Genomic DNA, 22437 nt, shown 5'->3' with positions numbered 1-22437 from the left:
AGTGAAGAAATGTGATGATATGACTATGGCAATGGAAACGGAGGAGCAAGATTCAAGAGCTATTTAGACTAGAAAGATGAAAGAAAGGTGTCAAAGACGATTTATGTTTCACTCAGAAGGTAATTCAGTACAAGCTAATGAGTAGATGATGAGTCCATTTATGAACATGCTGAGTTGGAAGTAACTTTGACAAATCCAAAGGCAGATGTCCAGAAAACAGACATGGAGGGATGGCAGGGATATCGATAAAAGTAATTCAGAACAAGCTAGTCTGAGTACATGATGATGAGTCCAGGTCATAGACATGCTGAGTCTGAAGTCACTTTGACAAGTCCAAAAGCAGATGTTCAGAAAACAGACAAGGAGGAATGGCAGGGGTATGGATAAAGAACTAAAAATCATCAGCGTGGAGACATCAGAAGTCACAGAGGTGAATGAGATCCCCCAGAAAATGAGAACAAAGAACCACGAGGGACACCAACATCTAAGAAACAAACAGAACCCCCCCCCAAAAAAAAAAGAGACTGCAATGTAATCTGAGAAACAGCACCCAGATAAGGGAAGGCGGGGGGGGGGGGTTCTCTGAGAAGCAGCAAACCTTGGCGACCAGATCTAGGTCTCCGAAGCGTGAGCTCCAAAACCAGCTTCCCACTGTGGAGCCTGGGAAAGTCACAACCTCCTCGGGCTTCAGTTTCCTCACCACTGACCGGGAAAAAGTAATACCTACCTGGCGGGCTGAGCGGTGGGGAGGAAATATTTTATAACCTTAATAAACGCCAAGAGCACCGCCCGGCACAGGCCGAGGCTCCTGAACGTCACCGGAACGATCGCTGTCCCGACAACCCCTCCTCGCCGGGGCCGAGCCCCCGGGCGCACCTCAGAGGGTTGATTGGGCGTGGGGCGGAGAGCGGCCTGGAAACTTCTAATTAGGTCAGGACAACCTCTAATTAGGGTCGAGGGCGGGTCCTGAGGAGTCCCGGCGTGCCTCAGGGCGCAGCTTGTGACGGGGCAGCCGCTCAGGTGGCGGAGGCCTTGGGTATCTCTAGGTAGGTCCCTTAGCCAAGCGGCGAGATCCCCTAGCACGTCTCGAGGGAGTGCTTTTCGACTATGACGAGGCCGCTTCTGTCTTCTCTTCGGCTCCGGCAGGGGAGATGCGGAAGCCTCCACACCACACTCCCCGCCGGAATAGCAGTCCCTTCCCGCGCTCCCCTCGGCGCCCATTACGGCTGCGCGGCTCTGGGGGCGGGACCTAGGTTCCCCAACCCCCTCCCCGGCGCGTGCGCCCTCTGCTGGAACCTAACGGTCTTCCCAGCGCGCGTGCGCATAAGCCCCGGGCCCCGCCCCCGGGATGCCAGTGCGCAGAACCTTGGACGGGGCGGGGCCGCCCCGAAGTCGGGGGAGAAGGCGGGGACACGGGATGCCACGCCCTCATCCCGGTCCCCGTTTGAAGCCCCTCGACTCTTCAACGCTGGCCAATCACAGCCCACCCTGTTTCGACCGGGATGCCAGTGCGCAGACCCTTGGACGGGGCGGGGCCGCCCCGAAGTCGGGGGAGAAGGCGGGGACACGGGATGCCACGCCCTCATCCCGGTCCCCGTTTGAAGCCCCTCGACTCTTCAACGCTGGCCAATCACAGCCCACCCTGTTTCGAGCGCCGGCCAATGGGCAGCGCGTTCGGGCCACTTCCGGTCCCGCTTCCCGCTCGCCCCTTCCCCAGGTCTCCCCGCGTCGGGCGGGGCGTGTGGGGGCGGGCGTTGGCTGTGGTCCGCCGGGCCGGGAGCCAATGGGGGGCGGACCGGCGGTGATGGACGGGGCCAGCGGCCAGTGGCGAGGTGCTAGCCGCACTTCCCGTCGGGGAGAGACTGTAATATGGCGAAGACCTACGATTACCTGTTCAAGCTGCTGCTAATCGGGGACTCAGGGGTAGGGAAGACCTGTGTCCTGTTCCGCTTCTCTGAGGACGCCTTCAACTCCACTTTCATCTCCACCATAGGTAGCGGGGCCGGGGAGCGGCCGGGGGCGCTGGAGGCCCGGGCCTGGCGCGCCCCTGAAGGGCTGGGGCCGAGGGATCGACCGTGCGATCGGGTCGAGGGATCCGAGAGGGTCGAGGGGGCCTGAGAGAAGGGCAGCCACTTCCACTGCAGTTTGGGGGACCGTTGGGCCGTCGGGGGGGAATGCCCATTTTGCGGATGGGGAGACTGAGGCTCGAGCCCTCAGCCCCCTTGTTAGGGAGAATTTGTTCTGGGCTGGGTTCTTCCCTCCCATCATCTCGTTCTGTCCTCATAACAGACCTGGGAACTGTTCTTTTGCGGTCTCCGTCTTACAGAGTGGAAACAGGCATGGGGAGTTGACCATGGGAAAAGGACGGTGACATCTGACTTAATTGAGCATTTACTATGTGCCAGGTGCTTTCTGTGCATTATCACAGTCTCCAGTACTCTGTGTTAGGTGCTGCTATGAGCCCGTTTCACAGATGAGGATTTTGAAGCTCAGGGAGGGCGTGGGACTTGCCCAAGGCCACAGAGTCTGCAGATGTTGAAGATGGGATTTGAACCCAGGTGTGTCTGACCCCAAAACTCGAGGCTCAGCCACCCCAGAGAGATGCCACCATGCATCCCCAAGACAAGCACAGCTGATCCACCTCAGAGCCATGACTCCAACTCACATGCCTCCTGCTCTGTACTTTAGAATATTCAAGGGTTGAGCCTCTCTCCCTGACGGTGTTTCCCCTCATGAGTAAATTTTCCTCTAGAGTGTTGAGAGGGAGTCAGTAGCCTTTCCCTCGAGGGTGACAGCAATGGCAAGTGACAGCTGCCTGCCTGGGACCTGTCATCCCCGCAGTGATGCAAGAAAAAAGCCTCAGTGAGAAACTAAAATCAGCTGCTGCCACAGGCAGCCTTGACTTCCCTATGTCAGGGCCCAGGACACCGGTTGTCACTTTGCAGAACAGCCTTTCCTGCAGGGCCAACCTACATTGTGGTTGAACAGAACTGGCTTGTTGCATCTCAGGTCTGACTTCCACAGAAGTGGGGCCGACTTCCCTCTGCACCACAAAAACAGTTATTGCCCACAGTGAAAAGGTTTGACCTAGGAGTAACACAAATCGAATGGAATGGCCTTGGAGCCATGTAGCCCTGCTTGGCAGGTGAGAAGTGGGAGAACAGTCCCCAAGACCAGGAGTGATTCCAAATCAAGAAAACCTAGGGAATGGCTTTGCTTTATCCTTTCGTAACTTCAAACACATCATGTTTTGTAACCACATCATGTTATCGCTCTGAACCCCACCACGACGGGCTAATTCCATCCTTGCCCTCTTCCAGAAACTGCACTTTGTAAAACAACTGCATGCCAGATGTAGAGAGTATTGGACTGGAAATCGTCATACGTGGTTTCCAGTTGCTGTTTGACCTTGAACAAGCACGATCCCTCCCTGAGCCCTGTTTCTGCAGAGTAGGAGGCTCACTCTCCACCTTGGTCAATGCCCTGGGTGGTTGAGGATCAGAACTATACAATGAATAAGGGGTTGTCATCACTGCCAGAGGCCATCTAGAGGAAACAGAGTGGTTCCTGTAGAGACAGCAGCTCACCCCTGGCCGCAGGTGTTTCTGAATGCTTCTCCCTCCCCCACTCCAAGGTCAAACCTTCCGATAACTGTGGAGTTCCCCCCCAACCAGGAAGTGCTGTTAACTCCTCGCCAGCTGTGGCTTGCTCTTGACCCAGACCTCAGTTTCCCAGCCTCAGAAACTTCCTGCTTAGTACAAACATGGGTCAGATCAACTCCAGGGTTAGGTTTTTGGTTTGGTTTTTTCATTCTTGACCAGAAAGCTCAGGCTAGCACTTCAGAGCTCCAAGGAGGCTGGCCTCCTGCATATGCAGATGAAAATGGACTTTGTCAGGGTAGCCTAGTGAGGTGAAGGTGGCACTTGACCCAGGATCCCTACCTCCCACCCTAGTATTCTTCTCATTCTATTTGTAGCATTCCTGCAGGCCTCTGTCTTCTAGGAAAGTTTAATTTGCTGTGAACTTAAAGTTATGGCCTCATAATTCTTGTGCCTCATAAAGTTTACATGTCCTAATTAAAGTAGGTGTGTTAATAAAATCCAGGAGGAGTATAGGACAGAGCAATGCTGTGGGGCTCAGCTGATTGAATAGTGGTTCTCGGTTTTGTATATCCCTGAGCACCTGTGACAGGAGGCCGGAATGTTTTAGGAAGAGTCAACTAGACTGCTCTGTCCTGAAATACAACCTAAGGCGATTCTGCGTTGGCACTGAGTACACCCCTGGGTTTTCTTTATAGATCAGTGATTGAGTGGCTGTTCATTTTCTGCCTGGGTTACATTTTGCCAAAGCGTATTCTCATAAACTCCATCAATCATTTGTGTGTGTATTTGGCCCCATGGCTCCCTGGAATCAGTTCTCACCAGCCTGGCTTCCCCACCACCTCCTTAGAGGACCCATTCATTCCTACAGTGAGACAGATGACGTATGCAAAAGTGCTTGGTAAATCATACAGCACCGTGTAGACTGTGTTACACTTAATTCTTTCATCAGCCATCTTTTGCCGACACCTGGCACACGGGCTGCAGAGATAGCATGGATGCATCAGAGGGAAGCAGAGATGTAATGAGGCCTGTAGACAAGGTGTGTGCAGGACTGGAGATCGGCTTCAAGAAAATTCATATTCAGCCCCTGCCTTATTTATTCACTAAATATAACGGTAGTGATCCCATAAAACCTATCGTGTCCCTACCCTCATGGACCTTATGTTCTAGTGGGCAAAATTCAAGTGTTGAGGCTGGTGGGGACAGAATTAGCATCCCTGTCATGGGTTCAGGGAGATCAGGCCTAGGTCTCAAGTCTTCTCAGGTGGATATTTAGAATAAACTCCTAGGGGCAAAGACTGGCTTTGGCTTTTTCTCCTCCATGCAGCACATTCAAATCAGCAATTTTTACTCCTGGGTTCAGGGAGCAAATAAACAGAGTTACCATGTCCGATATAAGTACATGAAAAAGAAAGCAAATCAGGGGAGAGCTGATGAGGAGGTGACTCGAACAGGGACCTGAGCAAAGGCAGGGGGAGCCAGGTGGCTATGGAAAGAGGGAACATCCCAGGAAAGGGGACAGCGAGCATAAAAGCCCCGAGACAGGAGCCAGCAAGCTTGGGATGTTTAGAAAACAGCCAAGTGGGCAGTGTGGCTGAGGTGTAGCCAGAGAGAGGAGGCCATGAGCCGCCGATGCTAAGAGGCAACCAAGTTAGGCAGGACCTTGGAGCACACAGCCAAGGGGACTTGAGAAATGGGCTGATGGTAATATGCTTTATTTTTTCCTTTTCTTTCAGGAATTGACTTTAAAATTAGGACCATAGAGCTTGATGGCAAGAGAATCAAACTACAGATATGGTGAGAGTTGTTGCTCCTTGTTGGCCCCTTCACCTGGCAATTGCTTTGAGTCAGAGTCCCTTGTGCCCCCTCTACCCTCCCTGGGGCCACAGCCTCCATCTCTTAGTGCCCAGCCCTGACATGTCACACTTTCTGCAGAAGCTTCTCCAGTTTCATACCCCACTGGGGACAGAGCTCCCCAGCCACAGTTAGCCCAGCATTCCAGTGCAGGCAAAGCATGGTCTGGGCCCCAGAGTGGCCTCTTCCATTGGACACGGAGAGAGCCCTCTGTGCAAGGCAGTGGTGAAGCCTATGGGGACGGTGAGATACCCCACCTAGGAGTTTCCTTTTTTAAAAAAAAAAAAAAGATGACCAGTAAGGGGATCTTAACCCTTGACTTGGTGTTGTCAGCACCATGCTAACCCAGTGAGCTAACCAGCCATCCCTATATAGGGATGGCTGGTTAGCTCACTGGGTTAGCATGGTGCTGACAACACCAAGTCAAGGGTTAAGATCCCCATACTGGTCATCTTTTTTAAAAAAAAAAAAAGATGACCAGTAAGGGGATCTTAACCCTTGACTTGGTGTTGTCAGCACCATGCTAACCCAGTGAGCTAACCAGCCATCCCTATATAGGGATCCAAACCCGTGGCCTTGGTTTTATCAGCACCACACTCTCCCGAGTGAGCCACAGGCCAGCCCAGGAGTTTCCTTTTAAGCCTATCAGCTCACTCCAAAATATGAAGGTCTGCCAGCGCTTCCTCTTTTCTCTCCTGGGGAAGCCCAGGCCTCACTTTCTGACATGTAGACCTGAAACTCCCGAACCAAAATTAAGCTGAGGCCAGCCACCGTGGTGAGACCGTTTCCTTTCCTCAGACCTGAGGGTGCCATGTAACATTATGGAAATGGTGAGCATCTGAGTCCCCAGCGCTGGCACTGACTCCGGTCTGCAGCCCACGGTGCTGGAAGACTGAACTCCGGTGGTCCGGTGTAGTGGGCACTGCCCTGCATGCACATTGCTCACACAGAATCACCAGCCTGGAGCGAAATAAAGAGAGGTCATATTTAGGAGTGTGGTGTGGTCCCCTTCCCAGGCACGCGCCCTTGGGTGGGAATGGAGACTGTGAGATGGACTGTGGACTGCCCTCCCGCAAGTCTCGGAGCATGAGCCATCACCCCGGCTCTCCAGCGGTGTGGGGAGCCTCCTAGGTATCTTCCACTTCAGGCGATAGTCACCTCTTAACCTGATTTCAGACCCGAAATCTGGATGAGCTTTCACCCCTTGTCAAGCCTGCAGAGTTTGGTCATATGTCGATCTCTGGCTACCTTGTGAGTCATGAGCCATGGAAGTCCCTCCACTACCAGCACATTGGCTCCATGGCAGCGTTTGTGCTCAGGTCCAAAGTTACACTGTACCAGCAAGCAGAAGTTTTATTTTCCTTTCCTGCTTCTGCTGTTAGCAATCTTGATGGGGTGAGTGATTTAAAAGTCTTCTAAGAAGATACCCTCTGTGCCAGGAGTGGGGCTGGGCATGGTGGTGTCTTCATCCAGGCCTTGCTTCCCTGGGCAACAGGTACTGCTTTCCCCACGGTACAGATGAGGAAGGACTTCCCCTGACCCCCAGACCAAGATGGTGAGCCAGAAAGCGCTCCTGGAGCCCCAGCTCTGAGCTTGCCCAGCTCAGCCCAACAGCAAGGGCTGTGTATGTTCCCAAGCCACGTGACCAGCCCTAGCCACACATGTGGCCCTGGATTTTCACAAATAATGACGCCTGACTTTGGCTCTTCTGCAACCCAGAAGCTCCGGGGAGAATTTCCCTGGAAGCATACAGGCCAAGGGTCCAGTGGTGGCTCTGCCGTGTCCCCAGCTGGGAGACATCAAAGGTCCTCAGCCCCTCCCAGCCGCAGTTTCCTTGTCTTAATGATGGGGACTGGAGGTGCTGCCTCAGCAGGAGGATGCATCCCAGCAGATGACCTGCAGGAAAGCCAGGCATCCCAGGTAAATGCTTCATTGGTCCCTGCCAGGGACAATTATTTGCTTTTGATGTCACTAATATCCCTTCTCCATCTCACATTTAGGGACACGGCTGGTCAGGAACGGTTTCGGACGATCACAACAGCCTACTACAGGGGTGCAATGGTATGGATTGTTTTTTCTTTATTTTTTGTCTTTTTTTTTTTTTTAAAGCTGAACATCGCCAAGCCTTCGATACTGAAGCTGTATGTCTCTGAGGAGCCTGTGCGTTGGCTCCTCAGGGGATCCTTGGTCCCGAGTTAGTTTTAGGAAGAGTCAGTGTGCCCCGCCCTCTACCCCCACAACCATGCATCTCCTCTGGCTTCAGAGACAATGCAGCGTTTAAAGCAAGTGGAAACAATTCTTTGGGAATGAAGGCAGACACAGGAAGCCGGTTCTTCCAGGTGAAGTCAATGAAATCGGAGCCGGCATGCCCCAACATTTAGGAGCATTCAGGCCCATGTCAGTCTCTGGGGAATTTGCTACCAAAACCTTGAAAATCTTCCAGGAGCTGACTTGCTCTGGGCTATTGGCCATTATATCTGTCGCCTGAGCCTGAGGTGATGTGATAGGAAGTCATTTGTCATCCCTCAGATATTTACCGAGCACCTTCTCTGGGCCAGGCCTGAACTGGGTGGGTGGGAAGGTGGCGGGACATGGGACGGGGTCCTGTCCTCCTGTGTGAGACGTGTACAAGGCAGGGCATTCGGGGGCCCAGAGGGAGCAGGAGGCAGACCCCCTGGACCGGGCGCAAGACTCCAGGTCACTCTCTGAGCTCCATTTTTTTACTTGGAAAACAAACCAGAGAGCTGGACTGTGTCCCAGGCTGCTGTGAGCATAAATGGCCATCTCTCGTCATCCCCAGCCCCCACTGTTCCCCACAGTTTCCATAGTGCACCCCATGATTTAATTGCATAGGTACCTGTTTCCTCCAGTAGACCTTAAGCTCCGTGAAGGCAGGGCCACGTCTTGGTCACTGCCACATGCCCAGTGCCTGGGAACATGTCAGGTAGGTGGTAAGATCTCTGGGAAGACTTGTGGACAGCAGGAATGAATGGAGGCATTAAGTATTTAGAGCATCCCACACAGCGTCGCCAACATAATAGAAACTCAATCATGTGGGTTGCAACCTTAGCGCTCCTCATTAAAATTAATTTATCTCATTTCCCCTCACCTCGCCACGCACTGGTGGAGGGTGCGGCGGGGGCCTCAGGGCACTGGGGTCCTGGGAGAGCTTTTGACCCCGGAGAGAGCTGTGTGGCCTCAGGTAGGTCCCATCCCTTTCTGAGCTGAAATAGCCACCCACACACGGCCCCGTTCACTGAGCCCTCTCCTGCACCAGGCACTGGGCCCTGGTTTTAGCCTGGATTACCTCCTCACATCTTGCCATAAACCCCTGAGTGAAGGTGCCACTGTTATCCCTGTTTTACAAGCAGGAACCTGAGCTTTGATGCAGTTCTGCACCCTGCTTAAGTTCACGCAGAGGGTGAGTGGTAGGGCCAGTCCTGGCTATCTGTCTCCAGTGTCATGTCCTCAACCAGTTCCCAATAAGGCCACATGAGCCATCTCAGTGTGTCCAGCACTAAGAGGATGTGGCTTTCAATCCTCCTAGACCCATGCTAACCCATATGGAAGCCACTAGCCACAAATCAAAATCCAGGCCCTCATGGCACCCACCACATTTCAGAGCCACATGTGGCCAGCAGCTGTACAGGACAGAGCAGAGGACATTTAGGAGCATTCATGTGGCCCACATCAGTCTCTATGGAATTTGCTCTCAAAACTTGAAAATCTTCCAGGAGCTGACTTGCTCTGGGCTGTTGGCCGTTATATCTGTTGTCCAGGCCTGAGGTGACATGATAGGAAGTTGTTCGTCATCCCTCCATTATCAACTCTGGCAGCATGGTCCTAGACCCTCTGGGCCTAGAAATCCCAAATTTGGGAAGTGTTGGATGTCTGGTGTCCCATTGTAAACTTACAGACAGGTACACAGAGGCATGCTTGCTCAGGCGGGGACCCGAAAAATAGTCACTTGGAGCCTTGACCTGAAATAGAATGACCCGTATTTTCCAGGTATTTCTGCTCTATCCACTGTCCCCCTAACTCCCACATTATCCCCCTTTCCTACAAGAGGTAAAAATCTAGGAATTTGGAATCTTGGGCACTTGGTACCAACCTGGTGGTCATGGCGGGAATCCTGAGCCATCAGAGAGGCCAGTCCCTGGATAAAGGGGTGAAGGGGCCTTACACCAGCTGGCATCTTGCCCCTGACAGCAGGAGGGCAGCTGTGGGGGCCCTGAGGAAACTCGATTCATGGGGTCTGCCTGCCAGGGTCTTCTGCTCAGGCTGGCCTTGGCTGGGACGTGGCACCTGCCATGGGCCACTAAAACCTCCTTTGAGTCCTCCCATCAGCCAGTCTCCTCAGGAGACTGACTGAGGGCCCTGAGATGCCATCTGTGAGGGGCCTTGGCCTTGGCTATGGTCCTAGCAGGCTGTGAGGCCATAGTGAATATCTTCAAATTCACAGGTGCAGGAGGCAGATTTGGGATTGCAGTGGCTTTCTTGCCCTGTCTGCGTGGTTCTGTCTCACACCCTCATGCCCACAGATGTCCACCCTGTGTTCTTACTCTGCAAACTCAGGCGGCCTCAGGGACACAGCGGCCAGCACCAGAGATCATAGGTGTCCCTGAGATATCCCCGACACAAGCCTGGGCCCTTGGAGCGAGTAGTATGGAGGAAGGGAGGGACAGGAACCAGACACGTGCCTCAGGGTCTGGGGTGCTCAGCCGCAAAGGGGGGCTGGTGATGGTGCTGTAGGCTGGCCTACTGGGCGTCCCACAAGGATGTCCAGGGCAGCATGTGGACCACTGACAGGCAGTCCCACGCATTGCTTTTGGTGCTGATGAGAGCCCAGGGAGGTTCCTCACAGAAGCAGCGTCATCAACTCCTTCAGGATTAGTCCCACATGGCCTAAATCTTAAGGATTTCTTCTCTCTGAGCCTCAGTGTTCCCTTGAATCAAATGGGGATATCTGTCCTTCTCTACAGTGGTGGCGAGATCATGGGCTTAGACTGAGGTGGGGCCCCTCTGCAGCTCTTCCAGGACCCATGGACTGTCTCCCATGCATCGGTTAGGAACCAAGGGGGCCTCAAGGCTGCCTGGAGGGCTTGGAGCCGGCCCCTGCTCTGGTGGGGTCACTGGAAGGCACACGGGTATCAGGAACAGGCCTCCCTGGGTTCAGACTCCAGCTGTGCCATTTCTTCTCGTGTGACTGTAGACAGGGGCCTAGCCAGCTCTGCTGCCCAGCTTCTCATCACCCCCTCTGCACAGTGGGGACAGCGGGACCCTCCTGTGCTACCTGCTGCAGCGCCTGGCCCGCAGTAGGCACCAGAGGAGGTGACCCTGGCCAAGCCTGGGAGGTGACTTGGGGTGAGGGGTGAGTGGGAGTCAGGAGGAGTCTGATTGCTGTGGAGGATCAGCAAGAGGGGAGCATGGTAGGCATCAGGGCCTGTAGAATACAGCACACAGTGGGGGCTGTGGGACCTCAGAGGTTGTACTTATCCTGCCAGCCATGGAGAGCCAGCAAGGTGAGAGCATGGCCGGGTCCAGCCTGTGGGTCAGAAGCACCCCCTTGGTTGCCTAGAGGGCAGGACTGGAGCCTGGAGACCAGGGTGATGTGGGTATGAGAGCCCAGCAGAAGGAAGGGCCGCAGGGATGGAGAGGATGGGCTGTCTTCTGGGGTGTCGTGGCGGCAGGGAGCATGATCACAGATGGGCTTGGCTTCAGGACAGGCGGTGGGCCACACACCACTGTCCTCCCAGCTGGCATGGACCCTGCCCACCTCCACACAGGTGCCACCATCCTGCTGGGGCCTCTCTCCCTTAGAGAGCCCCTGTCTGTCTCTCTTTGCCCAGGGCATCATGCTGGTCTATGACATCACCAATGAGAAGTCCTTCGACAACATCCGGAACTGGATTCGGAACATTGAGGAGGTGAGGCTTGCCAGCTCCTCGCTCGCGTCCTCTCCTCATTCCTTGCCCCAGAGCTCCCCAGTTTACGGATGAGAAGGCTGAGGCACAGAGACACCTAGAAGTAACTTGCCAGGAGCCCCATAGCCAGGACACAGTGGGAACAGGGACCGAGGCCCAGACAGTTGACCCTGAGACCACGTGCCAGCCTGGCCTTGTTGAGGAGCAGCTCCAAGAGCCCACTCCCCCAGCTGAGCTGTTGGTTTTGACCAGTGTGTGGTCAGGAGAGAAGGTATGTCCAAGCTTTTAGTCACCCTGTACATTAGGAGCTTTCTAGAGAGAAAAGGTTCTAGAACCAGCGTGACCATTCTATTTGGAGGGTGTGGCAAGAAGGTGTGTCAGGTTGTACTTTGAGCTACAGCAGAGCAGGGTGTGAGCTGGAATGAGCTGCCATGTTCTGGCCAGCAGCTGGCTGTGAAAGCAGACCTTGAACCGCAGGGAGGAGGAAGAGAAGGCCAGCACCACCTCATGTCCCAAAGCCAGCATCGTCATCTTCCCGTTCCTAAGAGAGCTGACCTTGCCCCGAAAGCCTTCCTGGTGCAGCTCCTATAGCATTTGATAACTAACCCCAGGTGGGGCTTCGGGTCTGAGGCGCAGCCAGAAAACCTTACCTGTCCATAAAGCCACTGCAGAAGGTCACATCACTGTCTGCCACGACTCGCTGACAGCTCCAGCCAGCGCAGGAGGCCAGCCCTATCACTTATGAGCGGGTGCGCCAGGCCTGCCTTCTCAGCAGCTCTGAGAGGCCTGAGGTTGCTGTGCAAGGCTGGGGAAGCTGTCTTGGTCAACGGGGAGGAGAGACTGCTCTCGCTGGTCTTTGTGGACGTTCTGTTTCTGGCCAGTGGGCAAGAGGGTCCTCTGGGTAATGGGAACTTAGCAGGAAGCGGAGCAGTGGGCTTCACTGAGATGAGATCTGAGCTGGCTGAAGAAGGCACTTTCCGAGGTTCCTGTCCTCTCCACTGGGACCTGGGGAAGGGTTTGATGACCAAGCTTTTTTCAGGAATGAGGCGGAGTTAAGGCAACACCAGGGGATGGTGGAGTACCCAGGGCTGGCAGGGGACTGTAACCACTTATGCACAGCCCATTTCTGGAGCCCAAAGAAAGAGAGCTGAGAGGTTGGAGCAGAAGGTTCCAGGACAGCAGCCGGGGCAGGAAAGAGGCAGGCAGCAGGATTGGAGTTAAATATCTCAGCCTTGCTCAGCTCCCACAGGCCAGACCCTTCCAGGAACCAGGCACAGAGCCTGGCTGACGCAGCCTATAGAGAATCTGTTGTCAGCAGCCAGGAGGTATGAGCTGGGTGAGAGAGCTGCCAGAAGCCCCGGCCCTGCTGTTGCTGTGTGACATGGGCCAGCTGCACAGCCTCTCTGAACTTCAGCTTGTCCTCTGGAGCAGGGTGTGCCTAGCTGTGCTGAACCACCCCCTGCTCTGATTTCGGGGATGGGCCTCATGTTGGCCTGTCATCCGGTCTGACCCCCGTCTGCCCTCAGCACGCCTCTGCAGACGTTGAAAAGATGATCCTCGGGAACAAGTGCGACGTGAACGACAAGAGACAAGTTTCCAAGGAACGGGGAGAAAAGGTGGGCCTGGTGCTGCTGGGCACCAGGGGTCTTAGGGTTCTCTGCACAGAGGCCTCCCCCTGCCCTCCGGGCCCCGGGGCCCCCCAAGTGCTGGCTAACGGAAAGGCCGGGCTTTGGGGGGACATCCCTCATGGTCTTTATGAGCATAAGGTGACACCGCATCCTGGCTTGACACCTATGGCTGAGGGGGTCCTGTGATGAGTTGGTCACCCCAGTGGGGCACATGCCATGGGAAGGGAGGGTGGAAAGCACATGTCTAGCTGGGCTCCAGGCTAAGACACCTCCAGGAGAGTGGCAAGGGCTTCTTGGGTGTCTTCTACATGCCCCTTCCGGCATCTTGTTGGAACAAGCCACAGCCCCAGGGAGCAGGGAACAGAGCCGTGGTTGAAGACCCCTCGTCCCTCCCCACCTGGGCTGCCTTCCCTCCCCAGTGCCCTGTGTGGTGCTGTTAAGGGGCACTCACAACTGGCTCCTCCCCAGAGAATTGAGGGAGCACCTGGGAGGTGGAACCCACAGCCCCAGGCCCATCGCCTCTCAGTGCTGGCCCCTGCCCTGGACTCCTGTTTCACACAAGGAGCACAGGGGTACGGGTGCCTGGCAGCTGACATGCACAAACGCATGTCTCTCCCTCAGCTGGCCCTGGACTATGGAATCAAGTTCATGGAGACCAGCGCCAAGGCCAACATCAACGTGGAGAACGTGAGTCCTGAGCCCTGTTGGGGGACACAGGGCCTGCACTCTCAGCCCCTTCAGGCCGGAGATGGGCTGGCACCCTCCAGGGAGGTTCTGCCAGAGGGACTGGCCTCAGCCTCCAGGCTGCAGTCGGTCCTCTGTAGGCACTTCCTGGACAGTGCCTGGTGCCAGTCCCGTGTGGCCTGTGGGAATCACCCCTGGGTTCTGACAGCAGGGGCAGGCCCCACACCAGGCACCTGGGACGTGTTGTTTCACTCGCTCTCAGGCAGCCCTGGAGAGCAGGCATGGGAAACTGAGGCTCAAAGAGGCCCATCTGGCTAGGTGCACAAGCTCCGCTCTGAGTTCATGCCCTCGGCCACACCACTCACCCACAGGCAGACCCCGGATGGAGACTGGGACAAAGTCAGGAGCCCTGACTGAGCCTTGGCCTGGGCCACCCCCTTCTCTCCACTGAGCAATGCCAGCTTTGCTGCTGACCCACTGATGGTTCCAAAATGGACCTTGTATGTTACTCCTGACCTACACCTCTACGCTGATGGGAGGACAGAGGCCAGGTTCCTTGCCTAGCATGAAGACCCTCCCTTGCTGGCCCCAGCCAGTGTTTGCAACCCAGGGCTCGGGCCGCCCCCGCCACCCTCCCTCCCCAGCCCACGTGGGCTGCTCCTCCTCCAAGCTTACGCTTCGTTTCCTTCCCTCATAACCCTTTACCACTTGTCAGACTCCTCTTTACCCGTCAGGGTCCAGCCCATGTGGCCCCTCCCCAAGGAAGCCTCCGCCATCCCCTTGGGTTTCCCCAGCACCTGAGCACCCTCCACAACAGGACTTTGTATGTCACACGGGTGTGTGTGTTGAGATTTGGCCTCTCCCACCGAAGTCCCCAAGTGCCGCCTAGTCCGACTCATCTCTACGTATCCCCTCCCTGGGGGCAGTGGTAGCGCATAGAGTGGGGCTTATAAGTATGTGTTGAAAGTGCAGCTGCGGTGAGAGGAAACAGTCAAAAGGCTGGGACAGATGTGGCAGCCAGGGGCCAGGTCAGCTCAAGCCTCGCTGCACTTGGGAAGATGAGTTTTTACCCTTTCCCAGCCATTCCAGGCCTCCCTGCCAGACAGGGACTCAGAGTGACACTTGTTTGGCCAAGGAGCCGCTTGTCTTTCTCCTTGCCCTGCCTCTGACCATCAGAAGGGAGGGTCAGAGTAGACAGAACACAGGAGTCAGGGACAGAGAGCTGGGTACCCCTTCCAGATCCTTCTGGATCAGTCAGTTGACCACTAGGTGCCTTTCGACAAGTCACTTGGACTCTCCGAGCCTCGGTTTCCTTTCTGGCCAGTCGAGCAAAATCCCACCTCACAGGGTTGTTGGCTCACGGGAAGTGGCCTGTGTGACAGTCCCCTGTCAGTAGTAAGGCACTCTGCAAAAGAAAGAGTTGACATTGGGGAAGAAGGGCAGTCTGGAGGAGCAGGTGGCCGGGTAAGGACAGGAGGTGAGACTAGACAGACCAGCAGAGCCCACTGCCACAAGCGCCAAATGACCAAATAAGAAGCCCACACCCAGGGAGCCATCTTAATGCTGCTTCCCGCCCCACACCACGTGGGTGGCCAAGGACGGGGTATCCTGCTAGTGACGACATGCTTCTCCCACAGGCATTCTTTACTCTCGCCAGAGACATCAAAGCAAAAATGGACAAAAAATTGGTGAGTGTGTTTTTCCCAGGTCCCCACATGGGTCTCTATTGGATCCGGCCGTCCTCATCCCCACTCAGTGACATAATGTGCTCCAGACTAGACCTGTTTTTTAGGGCCCAGCTGGACCTGGTAGGACATTGCTGGGAGGCGGGGGGAGAGTTTGCAGGTCTGGATGGGACATCAGCACCAGCTGTGCTGGCCCAGACAAGCTGTCCAGGCAGATGAGGCCCTGCCCGCCAAGTCCACAGGCAAACGGGACACATGGCCCTTCCCATGGGAGGCCCACTCGGGAGAAGGGCCACATACACATTGTGTTCCAGGAGAGCCTCCTCCTGAAGAAAAGTCTGCGGGGCCAGGGCTGGAGTCCACACCTCTGCTGTACAGAGTGTGACAGCCACTAGCTCACCATCAAGCATGGCAGACCTGTAACCTTGCCCCCCAGCTCCACATTCTGCAAGTTGTGATGGTCCTACAACCTCAGTGGGTCCCAGTGTTCTCCGAGGCCTCCCAGGAGGTCTGCATGAATCCCTCCCAGTGGACCCTTTCATTTCCTGCTTTTTTTGTTTACCACTCGAGCAATGTCATAGTCCACAGCACTCAGCACGAAGGGAGCTTTCATGACTGAGCCTGAACACTTTGTTGTACTCGGGGGCATCTAGTGGCTAAACACCATCGCGACACTTCATCCCGAGCCTCAGTCCCGCAGCCATCGCTGCTCAGTCCGAACAAAGAGCATGAAGAGCTCTATTCATGGGTTATTCTAAGTCTGGTCACACGAGAATGCACATAAACGCCAAAATGTCAACAAAAAAAATGTCATTCAGGTAGTTCACATGTGATTTAAAACATGATTCTAAGATCCCATGAATCGGGTAGTAAGGCACATGATTGATTTAATTCCATTAAATCAAAAGGGGAAACAGTCCATGGAAACCAGTGTATGACCAACACCAGCATGGGATTTTCACACAATTTTTTTTTCTCCAACTTAAACAGTCACGACTTGGCTCTTCACGACCCTTCAGGCCAGGTTTGCCCAACTGAGCATCACAGTGACACTCTGCCCTCCTTTGCCCGTGCTTTTGACATCAGCCTGGGGAGTGCACCGGATCCTTTGCTGACACGCAGCCCTGATGCTTGCGATTTCCTTTCTTCTTTGAATGGCAGAGCACCAACAGCAAACCCTTTTCCTACCTCTTCTTACTCCACCTATTCTGTTCAGGTGTTATGTTCAGAGTCACAGGCCCTATGGTTTCCCAGCTCCGATACAGCCGGCTCTGCCCACCCCGTCTTCTCCCCCGAGAGCCTTCTCCACAGCTGTCACAGAAGACCCAGCTCTGCCGACACCCATTCCTGCCAGGCTGCCTGGGCCTCCTGCTCTGGCAGCTGCCACCCCCACCACACCCCCATCATCCCCTCTGCTCCAGCCATGCTGTTAGTTTCCTGCTGCTGCTGTAACGAATTCCCACAAACTAGCAGCTTCAACAACTCATATTTATCACTGTCCTGTTCTGGAGGCCAGAGGTCTGCAGTGGCTGTCACCAGGCTAAGTCATGATGTCGGCAAGGCCACACTCATTTATGGTGGCTCCAGGGAAGGACCTGTTTCCTTGCCTTCTCCTGCCCCAGGAGGCCACTGCATCCCTCGCCTTCTGACCTATTCCTCCATCTTCAGAGCCAGCCACTAGCACCTCTCTGAGCTGCTTCTGTCCTCACAGCTCTTTCTGACCACAGCTGGGTGGCTGCTCCACTTTTAAGTATTATGTGATTCCACTGGGCCCGCCCAGCTACTCCAGGCCTCTCTCCCCACCTCACCTTAATCACATCTGCGGAGTCCCTTTTGCCACATCAGGTAACATATTCACAGGTTTCGGAGGTTAGGACGTGGACATCTTTGGTATCAGTATTCTGCTCACCACACCCCTGGACCGTTCCTGATCTCACTTCCTCATGACATCTCCATTCAGATGTCACCATCAAAACACACCTCCTATCACCTCCACCTTTGTCCTGCCTCCTTTCCCTTCCACTGCTCATCACTGTGGGAAGTCACACTGCTTGCGTGTCTCCCGAGTGATTTCTTTTTTTTTTTTTTTTTTTTTTTGTCTTTGTTTTTAATGACTGGTAACGGGATCGCAACCCTCGGTGTTGCACCCGCACCACGCTCAGCCAGTGAGCAGGAACCGGTCTCCACATGGGATCCGAACCCTCGGCAGGGGCGCCACCACGCTCCCAAGCAGCGCACTTTCCAGTGCGCCACCGGGCCGGCCCCGACAACAGAGTGATTTCAAAAGCAAATATAAAATCCCAGCTGTCTTCTATGAAGCCAAACATTAAGGAGATTTGTAAAAATTACCATCAGTGACACTCTTGTTACTATTTTTTGTTTTCCCATTAAAAATGGGAAATGTAATGACTTTCTTGTTATTATTATTACGTATTATATTACATATATGACATTATATATTATATGTTATATTATGTATTATATTATACATTCTATATTATTATAATGTATACATTATTATGTAATAATAGTATTGTATGTAATGGCTTTCTTATTTATTTTTTTTAAATTAATTGTGTTCTTTTTTAAAATTTTTACTTATTATTAGCATATTCATTCTTACAAATTCTGATATTTCTTTATGCACTTTGCCCAACCTACCACTTCCCCAACCCCCTTCCTCCCTCCCCCCCATCTCTATTATCCTTAGGTTTGCTCTCTTCTTCTGAAAGTTCAACGTACTGTTGTGGTCTTTTCTTTCTTTCTTTCCTTCATTCCTTCCTCTTCCTTCCCTCCCTCCCTCCCTTCCTTCCTAGCAGCCAGTTATGAGTGAGAACATGTGGTATTTCTGTTTCTTCCCCGCCGAGGGTTCGGATCCCATGTGGAGACCGGTTCCCGCTCACTGCCGGTCCCCAGTACGGGTGCGACACCGAGGGTTGCGATCCCGTTACCGGTCAGTAAAAACGACAAAAAGGAAGAAAAAATAAAAGATGACGGGTAAGGGGATCTTAACCCTTCACTTGGTGTTGTTAGCTCCACACACTCCCAAGTGAGCTAACCGGCCATCCCTATATAGGGATCCGAACCCATGGCCTTGGTGTTATCAGCACCACACTCTCCCAAGTGAGCCACGGGCCAGCCCTCTCCCAAGTGATTTCTGTCTCCCCCATACAGTATAGGCTGCCACTGTGTGCCCCATACCCAGAAAAGCGCCTGGCTTGTTGTGGGCATTTGATAGTAACTGTTGAACTGTTGAATAAACTAAGGTTTTCCCTAAGAGCTGAGAGATGAGGAAAAGGGGGATGAGCCTTTAAAACAAGGTGAGGTGAGAGAAAAAGTGTGAGTTCCCAGGGTGGGCAGGGACCAGATCACAGAGGCCCTGAATGTCAGGAGAAAGATTTGGGGCATTCTACCCTGAAAACAGTGAGGGATTCTGATGGGTTTTCAGTAGGGAGTGAGTTGACAAGATTATAGTTCAGGTCTTTCATTCCTGGTAGCCGGTGGAGGGCCAGTTAGAGGAGAGAGGTGGTGAGACAGAGACCAGTCGGATGTGAGTGGCAGTGGGACCTTGAACCCAACCCTCCCAAATCCCAGGGGACAATCTTTCTGCTGCCCCTTGGCTGCCTTTATGGTAGGTGCTCAGCACAGATGGGTAGATGGATGCAAAGAAGGAGGGAGGGAAGTAAGTCCAGAAAGAAGAGCGTGGAACGGGTGATAGTGGTTGGAAAGATGTTGGGAAGGTGAGTGGAAAGAGTTGGCTGGACAGGCGAGAATGAGTGCTTGGAAGGGGTGGATGGGGAATAGATGAAAAGTAGGTCTGTGGGTTTGTGAAAGATGAATTGTCAGAAAAAACAATTGGATAGATGGTTGGTTGGTCAGAAGAGGATGAATGGATGGTTGGTTGGTTGGTTGGAAGGGGATGGATCAATGGTTCGTTGGTTTGAAGGGGATGGATTGATGGTTGCTTGGTTGGAAAGGGATGGGTCGATGGCTGGTAGGTTGATTGGAAAGGGATGGATCAATAGTTGGTTGGATAGTTGGGTGGAGAGGGATGGATGGATGGTTTGTTGGTTGGAAGGGGGAGATAGATGGATGAATGGATTGGCAGATGATTGTTTAGTTACGAGATGTAGTGCTGATGTTCAGCCATGACCTCGGAAAACCTCCTATGATTTCAGGAAGGCAACAGCCCCCAGGGGAGCAACCAGGGAGTCAAAATCACACCGGACCAGCAGAAGAGGAGCAGCTTTTTCCGATGTGTTCTTCTGTGAGGAACACCGCCTTACTCTGAGCCTCGCTCAGCCAACTGACTGTGCCTGTTCTGAGTGAGCCCTTCACTCAGCCAGGGGTCCTCCCGCCTCCCACGTCCCACCCATGCCGTGGCCGCGGGGCCCACGGCCACCAAAATGCAATTGAGAAATTGTTTATTTTAGTAACTGAAATTTTTCAACTTGGAGATGGAATAAGTTAAGAATTTGCTATTTTTCCTGTAACATCCGCCAAATGGGCCCACCCACACATCGAGTAACTAACTAGAGAGAGAGGTGGGCTTGAGGCGTGACTGTCAACAGCAACCAACGTGGCGGGCCTCCGTCTCTGGGCCTTCAATTCCTTGTCTCGCTGGGACACGAAGCCCTTCCAGAAAGCCTGTCCACGTCCCTCACCACAGAAGCGAGGTCCCCAAATGCCAGCGGCAGTTCCAGGATCCCAGGCTCCCCACCCCAAGCGAGGTGACCGATCGCCAGGCCCGGAAATATCTAACCCACAAATCTGGAATCCATATGCACCTCCTCTCAGTTTTGGACAAGTGACCAAAACCATTCCCCCCCCCCCACTCTCTTAACTGTTAAACCAAAGGGAAGCACAAATTAAGGAAATCTTCTATAAAGAAGCGGGGGGGCCACCTCTCCTGACCACAGCCGAGTTCGGGTCTGTCGTCCAGCCAGGCCTCTGCAGTCCCCTTCTGACTACCGGCGGGATGCCGTGTGTGCTCCAGGTGACCCCGAAAACACAACCACCCATGGGCCTCCCATAATTGGGGCACCCTCCTCTCGGCACCAGAACGGCCCCCACACCTCCTCATTCTGCCGTCTCCAAATCGGATGTCCTTTCTAGCTGAGATTTTTATTTTTCTAGATCCTTAGTGCCATGAAGTGATTCCATCTCTGATTTCCAATGGCAGACCCAGGTGATCAGGAACAAGCACGTAATGCCCTGGGCTGGCAGTGGCCGAGACACGAGGCAGCGCCGTCCGTGGGGGCACCAGGCACAGGCCAAGACACGACGCATTCCACGGCGACAGACTGACCGCACAACAGTCTGGGCTGGCCTTTCACTGTCATTACTCAGTTTTGTTTTCACAGCTCTGCTCTCCCATAGACTGCGACTGGGACCAGGTCACCAGGCTGGAGGGGCGTAACTAGGGAGCCTTTTGTGTATTTGTTTTCTTTTTCCTTTTTTTTTTTTTCCCCCTTTCCCCCAAGCTGCTGTCAGTCCAAGCCATTGGCATCTTAGTTTCTTCTTTTCTCAATTAAAACCAACATACCAGCCATAGTCTGCTGTCCCCTGGAATCTCTAACATGCTGTTTACATCGATACATGCACTTAAGGAAAACAAATGAATTAAAGCTCATTTTAAAGTCAACGGGTTTTATGTGCACGGTCTCCCTATAGGCCGCAAATATGTGGCCACGTGTTAGGCGGTGGGTTCAAGGGATATTTTTATTAAAACAGCCCAAGGTGGGGTGCACAGGCCGCCTTGGAGGAGATGACACTCATTATCGAAAGACTAACCTGGGAAAATAAGCTCCCCAGTACCACACCTCTGTCCCTTTGCAGGAAAGCAGCCATCCCTCCCCGCAGTTCCACTTGTGTTCAGCACGTCCTCTGCTCAACCTGCTCAGCCAGCATTGGTCCCCACATGCCACCAAGGTTCTCTTGTCTTGGTCCCTGATCACACCATATGGCTAAGACGAGCACTCCGTCCTGAGCCTCCTCCAGAGAGCCTCCCTCACCTGGCTTCTGGCACATGTGTGGCTACCGTTTGCCTCCCACCTCCCAGGTGGCCCTGCCAGGGCTTCCTCCAGATTCGCTCCCCAGGGTGTTTCTCCCACCCTGTCGGGGGTCCCCAAGACCACCCCCATGTTCAGGGGTTCACTGGGGCTCAGCATATGGTCATACTCATGGCAAAGATACATCACAGCAAAGGGAAAAGGAGCGCAGAGTGAAGTCTAGGGGAAACCAGGCACAAGCTTCCAGAATTTTCTACCAGTGGGGTCACATACCCCATGCTTAATTCCCCCAGCAACGAGTTGTGACAACAGGTGTACAATGTGGCTGTTGTGGAAACTCGTTAGAGACTCGGCACCCAGGTCTTCACTGGGGCCGGTCACTTAGGTGCCCTTTCCCTGGCACGTACCAAGATTCCAGAGTCCCAGAAAGAAAGCAGGTGTATATGCATAAACTATCATTTGTACGAAAAGCATAGGTGCAGCTGTGAGCCACTCACATGGGGAAGTTCCATCAGGGGGAGCCGTTCGTGAGCCCGTTCCCAGCACCAGCCGAGGGCCCCGCTGCCAGCAGGCCTTTCTCACGCAGCAGCCTCAGGGCTGTTAGCTCTTCTCTGCACACAGCCCTTAGACGTGCCCTTAGAGAGAGACGGAGGGCTGGCCACTTAGCTCAGCTGGTGAGAGCTCAGCCTCATGCCACCAGGGTCGCAGGTTCAGATCCCCGTACTAGGGCTGCACTCTTAACCTTGGGCTCCCCCCGCCCCATCTTCCCCAACTAGCCCAGTAGTTGACACCTCCTGTGTTAGCCACCACCGCCTGGGCCTCTGGCATCTTCCTCACGGTTCCTCAGCCTCCCCCTTGTCCTGCAGTCTATTCTCAGGGTATCCTTAAGAAATAGAAATCAGATGGTGTCAGCCCCTTGTTGAAAACCCTCCACGGCTCCCCCCTGGACTTAGGAATACAAGTCCTCACAAGCCCCCACATGCTGCAGCCCTGCCCACCTCTCACCTCTTCTCTGGCGACCCTCCCCTGGCCCACCCCACTCCACGCCT

The 22437-nt window shown here is 54.0% G+C and overlaps 1 protein-coding gene across 1 annotated transcript; it reads left to right on the top strand.

Annotated features, from left to right (window-relative positions):
• The first annotated feature begins 1716 nt into the window (after positions 1-1716).
• On the top strand, positions 1717-21021 carry RAB8A (RAB8A, member RAS oncogene family). Its single transcript, XM_008587546.1, has 8 exons — positions 1717-1993; positions 5339-5399; positions 7457-7517; positions 11306-11383; positions 12907-12996; positions 13630-13695; positions 15330-15380; positions 19556-21021. Exons 1-8 carry the CDS (start codon positions 1870-1872, stop codon positions 19646-19648), a joined length of 624 nt encoding a protein of 207 aa, XP_008585768.1. The 5' UTR covers positions 1717-1869; the 3' UTR covers positions 19649-21021.
• Positions 21022-22437: the final 1416 nt, after the last annotated feature.

This window comes from Galeopterus variegatus, unplaced genomic scaffold (genome assembly GCF_000696425.1).
Source record: "Galeopterus variegatus unplaced genomic scaffold, G_variegatus-3.0.2 Scaffold4422, whole genome shotgun sequence".
In the NCBI taxonomy this organism is placed as follows: domain Eukaryota; kingdom Metazoa; phylum Chordata; class Mammalia; order Dermoptera; family Cynocephalidae; genus Galeopterus; species Galeopterus variegatus.
The sequence above is the reverse complement of the archived record's forward strand: the minus strand, read 5'-3'. Positions and strand labels throughout refer to the sequence as shown.

Excerpts from the sequence above, each read along its gene's own strand:
- RAB8A (XM_008587546.1), top strand. The coding sequence starts at position 1,870 with ATGGCGAAGACCTACGATTACCTGTTCAAGCTGCTGCTAATCGGGGAC. Across the intron at positions 1,994-5,338 it reads CACTTTCATCTCCACCATAG|GAATTGACTTTAAAATTAGG; the intron begins GTAGCGGGGCCG and ends CTTTTCTTTCAG. Across the intron at positions 15,381-19,555 it reads CAAAAATGGACAAAAAATTG|GAAGGCAACAGCCCCCAGGG; the intron begins GTGAGTGTGTTT and ends CTATGATTTCAG.